Source organism: Tarenaya hassleriana, unplaced genomic scaffold, assembly GCF_000463585.1.
Source record: "Tarenaya hassleriana unplaced genomic scaffold, ASM46358v1 Cleome26, whole genome shotgun sequence".
Taxonomy (NCBI): domain Eukaryota; kingdom Viridiplantae; phylum Streptophyta; class Magnoliopsida; order Brassicales; family Cleomaceae; genus Tarenaya; species Tarenaya hassleriana.
Window position 1 is genome coordinate 711,155 of NW_010965869.1, and position 13,745 is coordinate 724,899.

General features: G+C 37.4%; 3 protein-coding genes across 3 annotated transcripts in view; 1 reads left to right on the top strand and 2 right to left on the bottom strand.

Annotated features, from left to right (window-relative positions):
• LOC104816773 (endo-1,4-beta-xylanase C) overlaps positions 1 to 1,410 on the bottom strand; it is a 4,097-nt gene extending 2,687 nt beyond the window's left edge. Inside the window, 5 exon segments of the mRNA XM_010545729.2 lie at positions 4 to 205; positions 284 to 437; positions 527 to 861; positions 1,141 to 1,197; positions 1,301 to 1,410. Of these exon segments, the coding sequence (XP_010544031.1) occupies positions 4 to 205; positions 284 to 437; positions 527 to 861; positions 1,141 to 1,197; positions 1,301 to 1,369 (817 nt within the window). The 5' untranslated portion in view covers positions 1,370 to 1,410.
• A 3,218-nt stretch (positions 1,411 to 4,628) lies between these two features.
• Positions 4,629 to 5,950, top strand: LOC104816774. The gene is made up of 3 exons (XM_010545730.1): positions 4,629 to 4,751; positions 5,428 to 5,742; positions 5,853 to 5,950. Exons 1-3 carry the CDS (start codon positions 4,629 to 4,631, stop codon positions 5,919 to 5,921), a joined length of 507 nt encoding a protein of 168 aa, XP_010544032.1. The 3' UTR covers positions 5,922 to 5,950.
• A 5,115-nt stretch (positions 5,951 to 11,065) lies between these two features.
• On the bottom strand, positions 11,066 to 13,640 carry LOC104817067. The gene is made up of 3 exons (XM_010546144.1): positions 12,597 to 13,640; positions 12,332 to 12,497; positions 11,066 to 12,174 (listed from the first exon to the last, which is right to left on the bottom strand). Exons 1-3 carry the CDS (start codon positions 13,638 to 13,640, stop codon positions 11,066 to 11,068), a joined length of 2,319 nt encoding a protein of 772 aa, XP_010544446.1.
• Between the last annotated feature and the right edge of the window lie 105 nt (positions 13,641 to 13,745).

Below are 13,745 nucleotides of genomic sequence, written 5' to 3' on the forward strand. Positions count from 1 at the left end.
CCTGCTGAATACCATTCCAAGACTGTGTTCGTTCTGTAGCAGAAGCGAAAGCCTTACCCGTCTCAGGTAATATCTTACCATCCGCCATAGATTCATGCAACACAAGCTTGCATCCTCTCCCGGACCAACTGTTCAATCCATCAACGAAATCCGGGTTCAAGATCACGTTTTCATCTCCTCTCGTTGCACGTTCTTCCAGCTCACCCTTCAAAAGATCAAACGTTTAGACAAAACCCGTGTCCATTCTCTGCATTCTGAAAAGCTTGGAAAGGCTATTTATTACCTCGGGTTTGCCCTCTTCGTGGATGGAGACAGATTTTATGAGGAGATCGATCCCGGGGGATGGGCCTTCCAGATAGAAAACAACTGTGTCGGGTAAGGTTGGGATCAAGAACATGCCTTGGAGCTTCACCCACTTCTCCTTAAAGGCACAAGCTCTCCAAGTGCACAAAAAAAAAAAGCCATTCTCATCATATTGTTTCTTCTGCAAATCCAGGAACAAGATCAGAAGATAAAAGCCTCTTACTTTGCGATGAACTGATACTTTGTTTCTGATTCCAAGTGTTCAAGCTTCAACGTGGCCAAAACCTCGGCTGGTCCAGAGACACTGACGCAAGCAGAGAGTTTATAGACATGACCAGGTTTCACCCGTGTTGTGATGTCTTGTTCCAAGCCTTGCCAAGTCTCTTTCCGATCCGTTACAACGACGTATCTGCAGTTCGACGTGTCTGAAACATTGGGAGAGACATCTCTTTCCGGAAAGGCGACGAATGCTTTGCAAAAGTTTGCGTTCCAAGACTGTAAACCGGAGGAGAAGTCGTGATTCAGTATTATATTGCCGGGATTCTTCTCTTTTCCGACCTGTCGAGAGAAGAGCAAACCAAAGTAGATCAAGTTACAGATCTTTCGGGACATTTGACTCTGGATCAAGCTTAAACGAGAAGGAAAGAAATCAAGAATTGGATTCATACAGAAGCAGAAGCTTGGAAATGAACCAAAATGTACAAAAAGACTTGGCCAAGAAGAAAAGAACAACTCCCAGTGAATCTCACACTTTCGCCTTTCGGGTTCAAAGATCAATCCAAGTTTTCAGTTTCTGCAACACATCTCGAAGCGACGGAAAAAAAAAAGAACCATTACCTCTGCATTGTCAATGGCGTCATCTCTCCTTGAAGCCTCCATGGTCTCTCTCGATTTCTTACCAAACACAACAAAAACAAACGAAACCCAGATGAAACTAGCAAATGATTTGGACAGGGAATCGAAGAAAACAGACAAAGATTCAAACTTCATTCAGTGCCTTTTCTGAGTTCTGGTTTCTCTTCTTGGAAACTTTGCCTGAGATGCAGCAAAATGAGAATCTCTTCATTATATACAGACACGAAATTTATTGATTTTTTTTCGAGAGAACTCTTCAAGGATCGAAGAATTCAAGTGAACTCCAAGTCTGCTGTTGGCTTGGCTTCTAGGTTTGATAACATGACAGGTCTTCTGTTGCAGGCTTTTGTAATATAAATATTTAAAATTTTAAATAAATGACTATTTAAGAGTTCATTTCAAAACTAATTAAATTGAGGTTAATATTGGGTATATTCGTTAATTAAAGGATACGTTATCTAAGGGATAGTTATATGTTTTGTAAATATAAAAGTACATATCGTAATTTTACGTATCCTAAATATAAATCAAATTCTGGTTACGTATACGTTGGATTTTCGTTTGGACATTCTTTAACGTAACCAAAAAAAAACATATTTTTTTTTGGCATTGTTGCAAAGTCAACCAAGGTGAAACATATTGTGTGTGATTTGTTACAACATCTTGTGAACGTTATGATAATGGTTATTTCAATTTTAAATTGATGTTTGTTTGCTAAGTTGCGTGGACTTTAAGTTAGGGCTAAAAAATAATTATATAATTTCTTTTGTTCTTCTTCTTTTTTTATATAAAGATGGAAATCTTTGATTAGGGACAAACTCTTTTTTCCTAGTTTTGAATGTGATATTGATAATATACATACAATATATATATATAAATATATTAGGTCATCCAACCGATTCTTTCTGTGATAACACTAACAATCAAATACTAACTCATTTTTATTAGAATAGTACTCAGATCTTCCACTTCACTCCTCCTAAATAACAACTTGTACTACAAAAATTTCTATCGGTATATATATTACGTATAACGTAAGGGTGTCAATTTTGGCCTGAAATCCGACCCGACCTTGACCCTAAAAATAGCGGACTTCAGATCAAAATATTTGGACCCGAAAATTTTTGGACTTTCAGATCTCAGATCGGACTTCGAACTAGTCTAAAAACCAAAAACAAATTTCTCAAAAAAAATTTAATAAAAATAAAAATAAAAATAAGTATATTTCGAAGAACAAAATTAGTATGTCGACCGAACTCAAAACCGAACTCTATATGCTCAGGCTTCGGGTTCGGTGATTTAGGTCCGAAAAAATCGGGCCGAGCCGAGCCCAAAAGCCTTGGACCGAGTGCAAACTCGGACCGCGCCAACCCGAGTCCAAAACCCACAGGCCGAGTGCGAGCTCGGGTCGGACCAGTCCGATTGACACTTCTAATCTCATACAATTTAGATTGTGCAGTTCGCATATTATTTGAAGGCTCCACTCAAATACAATTCATATTTTTATAGATATCGTTCACCCATGTTTTCTATATATATATATCCCCAATTCATGTTTCATATCCATCTCTTTCTCTTCTGTTTGAGTAATCGTCTTCTGTTTGCACGCCCTTTATATATATTTTCATTTCTTTGATCCATATCTCTTATTTTTTTTAAGCTTTGCACTCACATAAGAACATGAATATAAAAAAATAAAAATCAATATTTTGTATGAGAATCGTCTATAAAATCACAAACTTTCATAAAAAAAATTCTATATAAAATCATCAGTTTTATAACTTTTATATAAAATTATAAAATTTTTGAATTTTATTATATTCCCACGTGTTCATTAAACTTTATAAATTTTATACTTTCTATATAAAATTATTGTTTTTTATATATTTTATAGGAATATGACAAAATTTATGAAATTTATAATTTTTTAAAGAATTTATAAAATTCTTTATTTTATACGAATTGTTTTAGGAATTCGTGATATTTTTTTAGAGGATTATCCGTGTCGAAAATAAAGAGAACAAAACCACTATCATGTCGCCTATAACGAACGAAGCAGTTCAAGTGAAACCGTGTTAAATAATTATATTTATTTATAGGTTCAGAATAAACTTTTCAAACATTTATTTCAAATTATGTCCATTGAATTCAAATGATAATATACTTGAAAATCGGCCAATTATTGCGATTATGTAAATGGCGTGCCAAATAGGATTTGTCGGACTAATTTGCATTTACATATAGATATACACGTGTTTATTATATAATTGACTATATTTATTTGCTGTCGGACCGCCCAAGTTTAAATCCACGTGGCATGTTTGCCGTTATAATTCCAAGAAAACGATATATTATTATTATTTTTTATAATTGTTGTAGAATTCCCGAAAATTAACGGTTGACCATCTATTCTCCGAGCCTCCGAGTCAAACTTTTTTTTCCTAATCTTTAGGCTTTTTCTTTATTTTTTTTTTCTAAATTGTTTCCTCAAATTAGAACCCTATGTGTATCAACATTTTAGAATTTGATTCAGTTCAAATTTTATTAAAAATTACTTACTTTTAAAAACTATTTTTTAAAATTCATTATTTTCGTATTAACTTTCAATTTTATCAATTTAATTTTAAATTTTATATAACCTATATATATTCTTAATCCTACTCGATACAATTGCGTGCTATTCAAAGCGGTTGGATTTAATTTCGTATACTTAAAAACGAAATATTTAACGATAAATGATTTTCTTAAGATTTTTCTAGAGAAAGTATATATGATTGATGATAATATGTAAAATCTTATTTCATTCGTTAACTATATTTATCGAGGGGACCACTTTTGGTGGCAAACGTCAGATCTTTTCGGTGTTTTATTTGTGTTTGGTTTTGTCAGTAATTGTTCGAGATTTATGTTAAAAACGACATTTAATTTGAGATTTAAGTATATCATTGTATTTATGTTATTAGAAGAAAATATCTAAACGTATATATAAACTATTTTATTTTGCAATCTCGGCGATTAATCTCTACTACAAATATAGATAATTATACTTTGCCTACTACTATTGAACAGAAAACAAAAACCCCGACGATAATATATATTTGAAGTACAAAATTTTACGAGTCTATATATTTGAAGGGGGGATCAAATTATAAATTCATATAATTAAAAAGATTTAGAAAATTCATAATTTTGTTTTGTGTAGTTTTCAGACACAACTGATGACTTCCGTGTCCAAGAACGGAAGACTTTCGTGGAAAACGTCTCTTTCGTCTTGTTCACTATTCAATGAGTCCCTCTAGCTCTTACAGAGACTATATATATACACATATATATATATATATATGGGGGGGGGGGGTTAAAGAGAAAACATCATCTTTGAGCAAACATATATACATACACACACATATATATATATATATAAGGGTAATATACATATATAGATTTAGAGTAAGATGAAGAGGAGGATGGAAATGGAGGAAGAGAGAGAAACTTCATCGTTGTTGAGGGAACAGCGTAATCTCAGAGAGAAAGACAGAAGAATGCGCATGAAACATCTCTTCTCTCATCTCTCTTCTCTTGTCTCCAACAAAAGGGTACTCTCTCTCTCAATGTATATATATACACATATATATATATATATGCAGATTTGCATGTATATGCAAGTATACATATGTATACGTTGTGTTTATATGTATGAGCTGACACACACACACACACACACACTGCATGCGTAAGGGTCCATGAAAAACAAAATCCAAACTCTATATACACTATACCTATGCATGTATTACGTATATATCTATATATATATAGGTATGCAAATATATATATATATATATATGTATGTGCAAGTACACATATGTTGTGTTTATGTGTATACGCCCACACAGAAACTCATATACGTACATACTGCATACAGTAGAGACATAGTCCTTCACGACAAAGAAAATAAAGTTTATAACAAAAAATATATACACACGCGTTTATTATGAATGAATGTATATATGAACTTGTCTGCAATGTTCAAGTGTAACCTGCATGCACACACACACACATGTATATATATACACGTTATAACTAACATCAAAGATCCAATTAATTTGTGGTACATGTTATATATCACATATGCAATGTGGTTGCATTTTCTGAATGTGGTAATTCACTTATTAGCAAAAAAATATATAGATGTTTATATGCAAATATATAGATACATATATATATATATATGTATACCTTGCTCCTAACACAAGCATATATATATGGTAGCAGTTACCGGTGCCACAGCTGATAGACGAAGCAACTATTCGGATGAAACAGCTGAAAGAAAGGGTGAGAGAGCTGAAGCAGAAGAAGGAGAGATTGTTAGGAGGAAGAGTAGAGGAGGAGAATCGGCTACGCTTCTCGCCGAGCCTTCACGTCAGTGCTCGGGAATCCACCGTCGAACTCAACCTCATCATCGGTCCCGACGCCATGAACTTTGCACTTCTCAGAATCATGACTGCTCTTGAAGAAGAAGGAGCTGAAATTATGAGTGTCAATCTTCATAACATGGAACACAAGACCATTTGCACAATCATTGTCAAAGTAAGTATATATACCCTATGTATGTATGTATGTATGTATGTATGTAATGGTTTGATTTAGGTATTTTTTTTTACATATGATCTTATAGTTAAGCATGTCTATGCATGCAGGCTATTATTTCTCGGATAGGTATTGATGCGTCAAGGATCGAGAAGACAGTAAGAGATATAATCCTTTGATACAAACGTTGGGTTGTATACTAGTTAAACTTTAGATGGCTTTGTTATTCACATCAATGGCACTTTTTTTTTGTTTTATTGAGCTATAGTTTTTTTTTTGTTACGGAGTTCTGAATTTACGTGGAAACTAGTCATTAGAAATGAATTGGAATTGATATAAATTTTGAATAAAAAACTAACTCAAAATCGAAATGAGCGTAAATTTGGGATTAGGGCAATGTTGATGGAGGGAGTTCTGAATTTATTGTACAACTTCAACGACGAATACTCATTTTTGTAGTGAAAAAAAAAATCGAACTCCGCACATAAATGCTCAATTTAATATTTGTCGGATAGGAATTTTTTTTTTCACAAAAATTAATAAGTTGAAGAACAATCCTTCGCTACAATCCGAGAAAGCCACTCAGGACAGGAGTTTGAACATAATACAAAAAGAGATTTACGATTCAACGAAATTAGCAAATTTCGCAATCGCATCAGCGGGAGAATTATTATTCCTTTGTATATGAGCCAAACTGATACTCGGAAACCTCTTCCAAAACACTTCAATTTCTTGAGTATATCTCTGTCAACTTAATGATTTCTTGTTATTGATCTCTTCTACAACTTCTTTCGTATCCACCTCCAATAACATAGACCTACAACCGCTTTGTAAGATGCATTTCATCGTCTATAGTAGTTCGAAAAATTTTACCTCCATAGGGGATTTAGGAGCACGTCGGATAGGAATTGTGCTATATTTAAAAAAAAAAATAGAATTATTGTATATTATATGTAATTGTATTCAAGACTTGTGCTCTGGAAAATAGTATGATCAGCTACTATAAATGGCCACCGATATATAAATTTGAACGTGTAAGTGAAATATCTATATTGCTGTCAAGATTCAATATTCAAAGTCTTTCTCACGTGCAAAATTGCATGTCCAAAAGGCTGCTAATGCTATGTTGCAAATTCACAAAATAAAAATAAAAATTAAAACTTTGCGGTCGTTGAATTATCGACAAGAGGCGTGGAACCAACACACAAATAGTTATACATGAATTACGAAATTCATTTAAAAAAAATTAAAGTTGGGGGGGGGGGCTGTGATCATTATGTATTTATTTTTTTTTAAAAATGCTAATACATTTATTTTTGTATTTATTTAAAAATGGGTTAATGAAATTTTAATAGAATTATCAGAAAAGATAAAACTAATAATTAACAAAGACCATGAATATATATATTCCAACAACAAAATAAGACATTAATAACATATAATCATGTCAAATAAAAGACTGGATAGTTATAACAACGAATCTGATTAGTTATAATGATGAAAAATTATGGTATAAAAAACTAATATATTTCCTCCTTAAAATTGTAAATAACAATGCTTTCTCATTCGGCACATAAGATGTTGAACATTCTGTTTCTTTTTTCTTGGAAAATTATAAATGGGGCCACCGGAAAAACACATCAATACTATATATGAAGCAAAATTGAAAGGGATATATTAATCTTTGGTCCTTATCGTAGTCGTAATGATGTATGTGTGATTTTTTGCACGAGTCAAAAGTTCTCTCTCCCTCTCCCTCTCTCTCTACATATATACATATATTATGTATTTATATATGCGATATTTATTGACAAAGTATAAACTTATTAGGTTGGTCTTCTTCCCACTAGGGGTGGAATTTTCGGTATTCGGTTCGATTCTATAAAAATATATATCAATCGATTATTATATCATATTCGATTCGGTTTTGATTTTTATTAAGAAAATTTAGATTTTTTTAAAAAAAATTGGTTTTTTAGATTTTTTTTTAATACTCTGATCGGTTAAAAAAAAATTGATTTTATAAAAAATTTACCATTCAAAAATTTTAGACGATACAAATGTCCACTTCTCTTTGCCACTTACTGCACACCCAAAAAACGATTATTTGGTAAATACTAGGGTTACCAATTTGGGTACGAGACCCGAAGTCCGGCCCGGCTTAATCCGAAAATTAATGGACTTCGGACCTAAGTTTCTCAGCAAAAAAAATCGGGCTTTCGGGCCAGACTCGAATCGAGCTTCGGACTCGAATCGGACCGGTCTGAAAACCCGATATTAAAAAAAAAACAAAAAAATAAGATTTACAAAGGGATTTATGCAGACCGGTCTGATCTCGTCCGATCCAACCCGAGTCCGGAATATATAGGGTTGGACTTCGGACTTAACTACATAGGTCCGAAAAAAATCAGACCGGTCTGAGTCCAGTCCGAACCTTCAAGACGAATGCGTGCTCCGACCGACCCAATTGTCACCCCTAGAAAATATACACGGAACGATGTCATATTTGTGTCTGTGAGGAACCGAATTGCCATATTAATATCGATTATATGGTTTATAATAGATTTATCGATTATATAAATATTATACATTAAGATCTCGATAATTTAACTTCTTATAAATATATATCAATTAGCCTCATTTTTTTTATTGGTTGTTGTTATTGTTACACGATCGATATAAGATATTTGAAAGGCTTACTTGTATTATTGCTTTCGATCAATATATATACACGAGTATGTACAACAACTTCCCTAACTTAAGGAGATATCAAATATATACAAGATATTGATAATATCTCTAATACACCCCATCGAGATGGAGGATCGGAAGCAAATCACTGAAGGAGGTACGAAGAAGCGGTTTGGTCAAAATATCTGCAAGTTGGTCCTTAGAAGTGACATGACAGACACGAAGGGAGCCAACATTCACTTGGTTCCGAACAAAATGATAATCCAACGCGAGATGCTTCATCCGAGAGTGAAAGACAGGATTAGCGCAAAGGTATGTAGCACCGATATTGTCACAAAAAATCGTCGGGACCGATGGCAAGGAGTAGCCAAGTTCGCGAAGAAGAGAAGAGAGCCAGCTCAGTTCAGCCGAAGTGTCACTACAAAAAAAAAATGCTAAATTCCAACGGATTTTTCCAACGGATTTATCCGTTGGAATAATTCCAACGCGTTTCTAACGGATTTCCAACGGATGTGTAACGGATCTATCCGTTAGAAATCCGTTAGAAATTTCCAACGACATCTCAACGGATATTTGAGTTGGAAATTTTCCACGCATATTCCAACGGAATGCCGTTGGAAATAACGTTCGACAAATTCCAACGGCAAGCCGTTGAAATTATCCGAACGTTATGAAACGCGGCAAGGGTTCCAACGGAAATCCGTTGGAAGTAGTTGAACGTTATAACGTTCGAATTATTCCAACGGATATCCGTTGGAAAGAGTAACGGTAACGATATTTTCAACGGATTTCCAACGGACATCCGTTGGAATATTTGTCTATTTAAACCATCCGACCATTTTTCGCCCAAACCACTCTCTAAATCATTCTTCTACTATTCTTACACAAAAATTCTCCTAAAAATGGCTTCTTCAACAAATCCGAATATTCGTTCGTCCCGGCAGTGGATATACGAAAGAGTTGATTCGATTACAAAATAGGTAACGCAAGAATTCATTAACGGTTTGGAACAGTTTATGAATTTTGCTTCTATACAGCCGTTGTGCCAAGAACGTGGAAAAATGCTATGTCCATGTACAAGTTGTTGCAATTTTAAATATCGCATTCCAGAAGATGTTTGTAAACATCTATTTCGAAGGGGATTTGTCGAATATTATTATATTTGGCGATTTCATGGAGAAGAAGTTCGGACAATTACAAGACAACATGTCTCGGCCGAGCAAATGTATGATGTAGATGAAGATCATGTAAGAAATCCTTATGTTGAAATGGTGACAGATGCTTTTCCTGGGGCATTGGCTGAGCAAAACTCATCACAAGATCAGGAGGAGCCAAACGTCGAAACAAAACGGTTTTTCGACATGTTGGATATGGCAAATCATCCTATCTATGAAGGATGTAAAGAAGGTCAGTCACGTTTATCTCTTGCATCAAGATTGATGAGTATGAAAACATATTTTCGGCCATTTCCAACGGATTTGTCGGTTGGAATTTGGGATTTTTTTTTGTAGTGTGTTGACAATCGAACGATATTCAGCTTCTGTAGAAGACCGGGATAGACCCATGAGCTTCTTGGAAGACCATGAGATCGGATGTCTACCAAGATAGACAATGTAGGCTCCCGTGGATTTAAAATCACTTGGATCGCCAGCCCAATCTAAATCACTAAAAGCGTGAAGCGACGAGATGTTGTTAGAGGAGAAAAAGATGCATGTCGATCGTGTGCCAGCCAGAAAGCGAATAACACGTTTGGTTGCTGCCCAATGTTCATCAGTCGGGGAATGCATGAATTGAGAAAGCTTGTTGACTGCAAAACTGATGTCTAGCCGAGTAAGAGATAAATATTGCAAGCTACCCACAACCATTCTGAATTTCGAGGGATCCGACAACGGTGAACCTGAGGCAAGAGGTAGAATCTATGGGAGTTGCGACCGTCTTAGCGTCATGCATGTTTGTCCGAGCCAAGAGATCATTGATATACTTGCGTTGGCTAAGAAACATACCCTTGCTCGATCGAGATGCCTCGATCCCCAAAAAGAAAGACAATGCTCCAAGATCCTTTAAAGAGAACCGAGAGCTAATGCTGGCTAGAAAGTCCCGAATACGTTGTTCACAACTTCCCGTAACAATGAGATCATCAACATACACTAAAACAAAGAGCTGAACACCGGCATCACGGAGTATAAATAAAGACGCATCAACCACAAAGTTAACAAAACCAGCTGCAAGTAGGTAAGTACGTAATTCAGAGTACCAAGCCCTCGGAGCTTATTTAAGCCCATAGATCGCCTTATGAAGTTTGCAAACAAATGTCAGATGATCTCTATCCACGAAACCCGGAGGTTGTGACATATACACCTCATCAGATAAATGACCTTGAAGAAAGGCATTGTTAACATCAAGTTGTCGAATATGCCAACCATTGGAGACCGCGAGGCTAAGAACAACACGTATTATAATGGGTGACAACCGGACTAAAAGTCTCCTGAAAATCCACACCGGGACGTTGATGAAATCCCTTCGCAACTAGACGTGCCTTGAAGCGGTCAATCGAGCCATCAGGATTTTTCTTGATTCGAAAAACTCATTTGCAACCTACCGTGTTCGAAACACCCACTGACGAAACAAGCTCTCAAGTGCCATTACGAACCAAGGCATCAAATTCATCACACATAGCCTGTCTCCAACGAGGATCCTTCAGAGCTTGAGATACACAGGTCGGTTCCCTGAGAGAGTTCACAATAGAGGCAGCTAAGGTCAACTTCTGAACCGGTTTCACAATGTTGTTCTTACCCCTCGTAGTCATAGGATGTCGATTGCGTGTCGGAGACGGAACCAAGGCAGCTGGCTCTTCCTCGACAGTCGGCAAGGAATTAGGCAAACGATCACATTCGGTATCAGCCATCGGCAACAGAGAAACATCCTCAGCTTCCAAGGGCGAAGGAGCATGACACGGAGGCTCACCAAAAGAGGCAGTGGAGACCGGCGGTGAATAGGGAGTAACACGTGAAGCGGATGGCATAAAAGAAGGACGGAAGGGTTCAAACGACTCGGAGGAAGAAGAGGAGGCAGACAAAAGACCACGATTAGCAAATGGAAAGCTAGACTCGTGGAAAACGACATGACGAGAGACGAATAACCGAGAAGAAGAGAGGTCAAGACAAAAATAGGCACTTTGAGAGAGGGAGTAACCAAGAAAAACACACGGAGTCGACTTAGGAGCAAGTTTATGAGGTGCATACGGTCTCAACCAAGGATAACAAAGACAACCGAATACTCGTAACTTTGAGTAGTTTGGAGACGAGTGAAAAAGAATTTCAAATGGCGATGACATACCTAGAACCGAGGATGGTAAGCGGTTAATGAGGTATGTGGCTGTGGTTAGGGCATAGGACCAATAACACAATGGAATGGAGGCTCGGTGGAGAAGGGAGAGACCGGTCTCGACAATATGTCGATGTTTTCTCTCGGATATTCCATTGTGCTCCGGAGTATGTGGCGGTGTAGTAGTATGATGAGAAATACCATGGGATGCTAAAAAGGAGGATAGAGCTAAAAACTCACCACCATTGTCCGAGTAAAACATAGAAATTTTGGAGGAGAACTTGTTCTCAACAAGAGCTTTGAAGCGAATAAAGGTGTCGTGAACATCAGATTTCCGTTTGAGAGGGTAAAGCCAAGAGTAACGCGTGAAATGATCAACAAAAATCACATAGTATTTGAAACCATCCACGGAAATAACTGGAGATGTCCAAACATCGGAGAATAATAGTTCGAGAGGACGAGAAGAAGATAATGTGGACAATGAAAAGGGAAGCTTATGACTTTTATTGACCAAACACGAGTCACACGGGGAAGACAAGGAATGCTTAGATAACGAAACATCAAAGCTTGAAACAATACGACGAAGAATCGGCAAAGCCGGATGACCTAAACGTAAATGCCAAACGGACAAGGTTAAAGGCAAGAGGAGACGACAAAGGTATAGGATTCGCCGGCCACTCATAGACGCCGTCCTTAGATTGTCCTTGGAGAAGGAGCACCCCCGTGTTTAGATCCTTCACCTGAAAACAACGAGGAAAGAATTCCACCGAAACGTTGTTAGTGTGACATAATTGATAAACTGAAATCAAATTCTTCGCCATAGAAGGAACACACAATACATTATCAAGAGATAAAGGGCGAGTGCGAGAGGGAAGAGATGTAAAACCCTTGTGAGTGATGGAGAGACCCGAACCATCACCAAGAACCACATCGTCATTGCCATGGTAAGGGCTATGAATAGCTAGGTTGTCAAGCTCCGAAGTAATATGGTGTGAGGCACCACTATCAACCAACCACGGATTCGGATCAAAAGACGGTGCAACAACCATGTGAGCTCTCGGCTGCCAAGGACGAGGAGAGACCGAGCCCGACATATCAGAAGGAGACCCAGTGACAAGACGAAACTCTGGACAGCGCTGTGCACTGTGCCCGAAGATTCCAAAAGCTTGGCACTTTCCTTGATAACCACGAGAGGAGCCAGACGAAGAACGATCCCAGGGTCGACCTCGATGATTGGTATGACCCCGAGAGGGATGACGAGAGCGGGCAGCGACAGGATTTGCCATCACAGGCAATGACGGCGAGGAGAGAGGAGATGCAACAGCAAGCTTGGCCTCATGGTTGAGAAGTTTCTCATGGAGCTCCTCTAGAGAAATGGTGACATCCTTGGCTTGCACCATATCCAGAATGGGCTTATAATCTTCCGGTAATCCCTCAAGAACAGCATCAAGAATATCCTCATGGTCAAGAGGTTTCCCGAGAAGAGAGAGTTCGTCCGACTTGGCTGTGATGAAGCGGAGATACTCATCGACGGACTGCGTACCCTTGGTACAATCCCGTAACTGTAGAAGATGCCCACGAGAGGCCTTACCATACGTATTTGCAAGGATTTTCCATGCCTCACGAACCGAAACAAATCGAGCCACGAGCAGTTGTAATGGGACAGAGATTGCACCAAGCAGAGCACTAAAGAGAAGCCGATCTTGCTGTCTAAATGGAGCAAAAGCTGGGTTAGCACAGGTAGTACCGTTAGAGGAAAGCATGACAGCAGGAAAGCCATCATCAATGATGAAACCTTCAAGACGGTAACCTTCAAGTAAGGCACGAACTTGGATACTCCAAGTGATGTAGTTGGAGGAAGAGAGCTTGGTGATACTCGTCATATTGACGGCGAGCAAGGTTTTGCTGGGATCCTCGGGAGTAAAAGTAGCTATTGTTTCAGAGGTCGAGTTCGGAGAGGATTGAATCTCTCTAGAGATAGCAGGAAT

Bases quoted from the DNA above. Each gene is read 5' to 3' on its own strand.
- LOC104816774 (XM_010545730.1), top strand. From the start codon at position 4,629: ATGGAGGAAGAGAGAGAAACTTCATCGTTGTTGAGGGAACAGCGTAAT. The intron at 4,752-5,427 runs GTACTCTCTCTC...ATATGGTAGCAG, and splicing joins CTCTTGTCTCCAACAAAAGG to TTACCGGTGCCACAGCTGAT. The intron at 5,743-5,852 runs GTAAGTATATAT...CTATGCATGCAG, and splicing joins TTTGCACAATCATTGTCAAA to GCTATTATTTCTCGGATAGG.
- LOC104817067 (XM_010546144.1), bottom strand. From the start codon at position 13,640: ATGACGAGTATCACCAAGCTCTCTTCCTCCAACTACATCACTTGGAGT. The intron at 12,498-12,596 runs GTATTGTGTGTT...CGTTGTTTTCAG, and splicing joins GCCCTTTATCTCTTGATAAT to GTGAAGGATCTAAACACGGG. The intron at 12,175-12,331 runs GTTTCAAGCTTT...GGACATCTCCAG, and splicing joins TGCCGATTCTTCGTCGTATT to TTATTTCCGTGGATGGTTTC.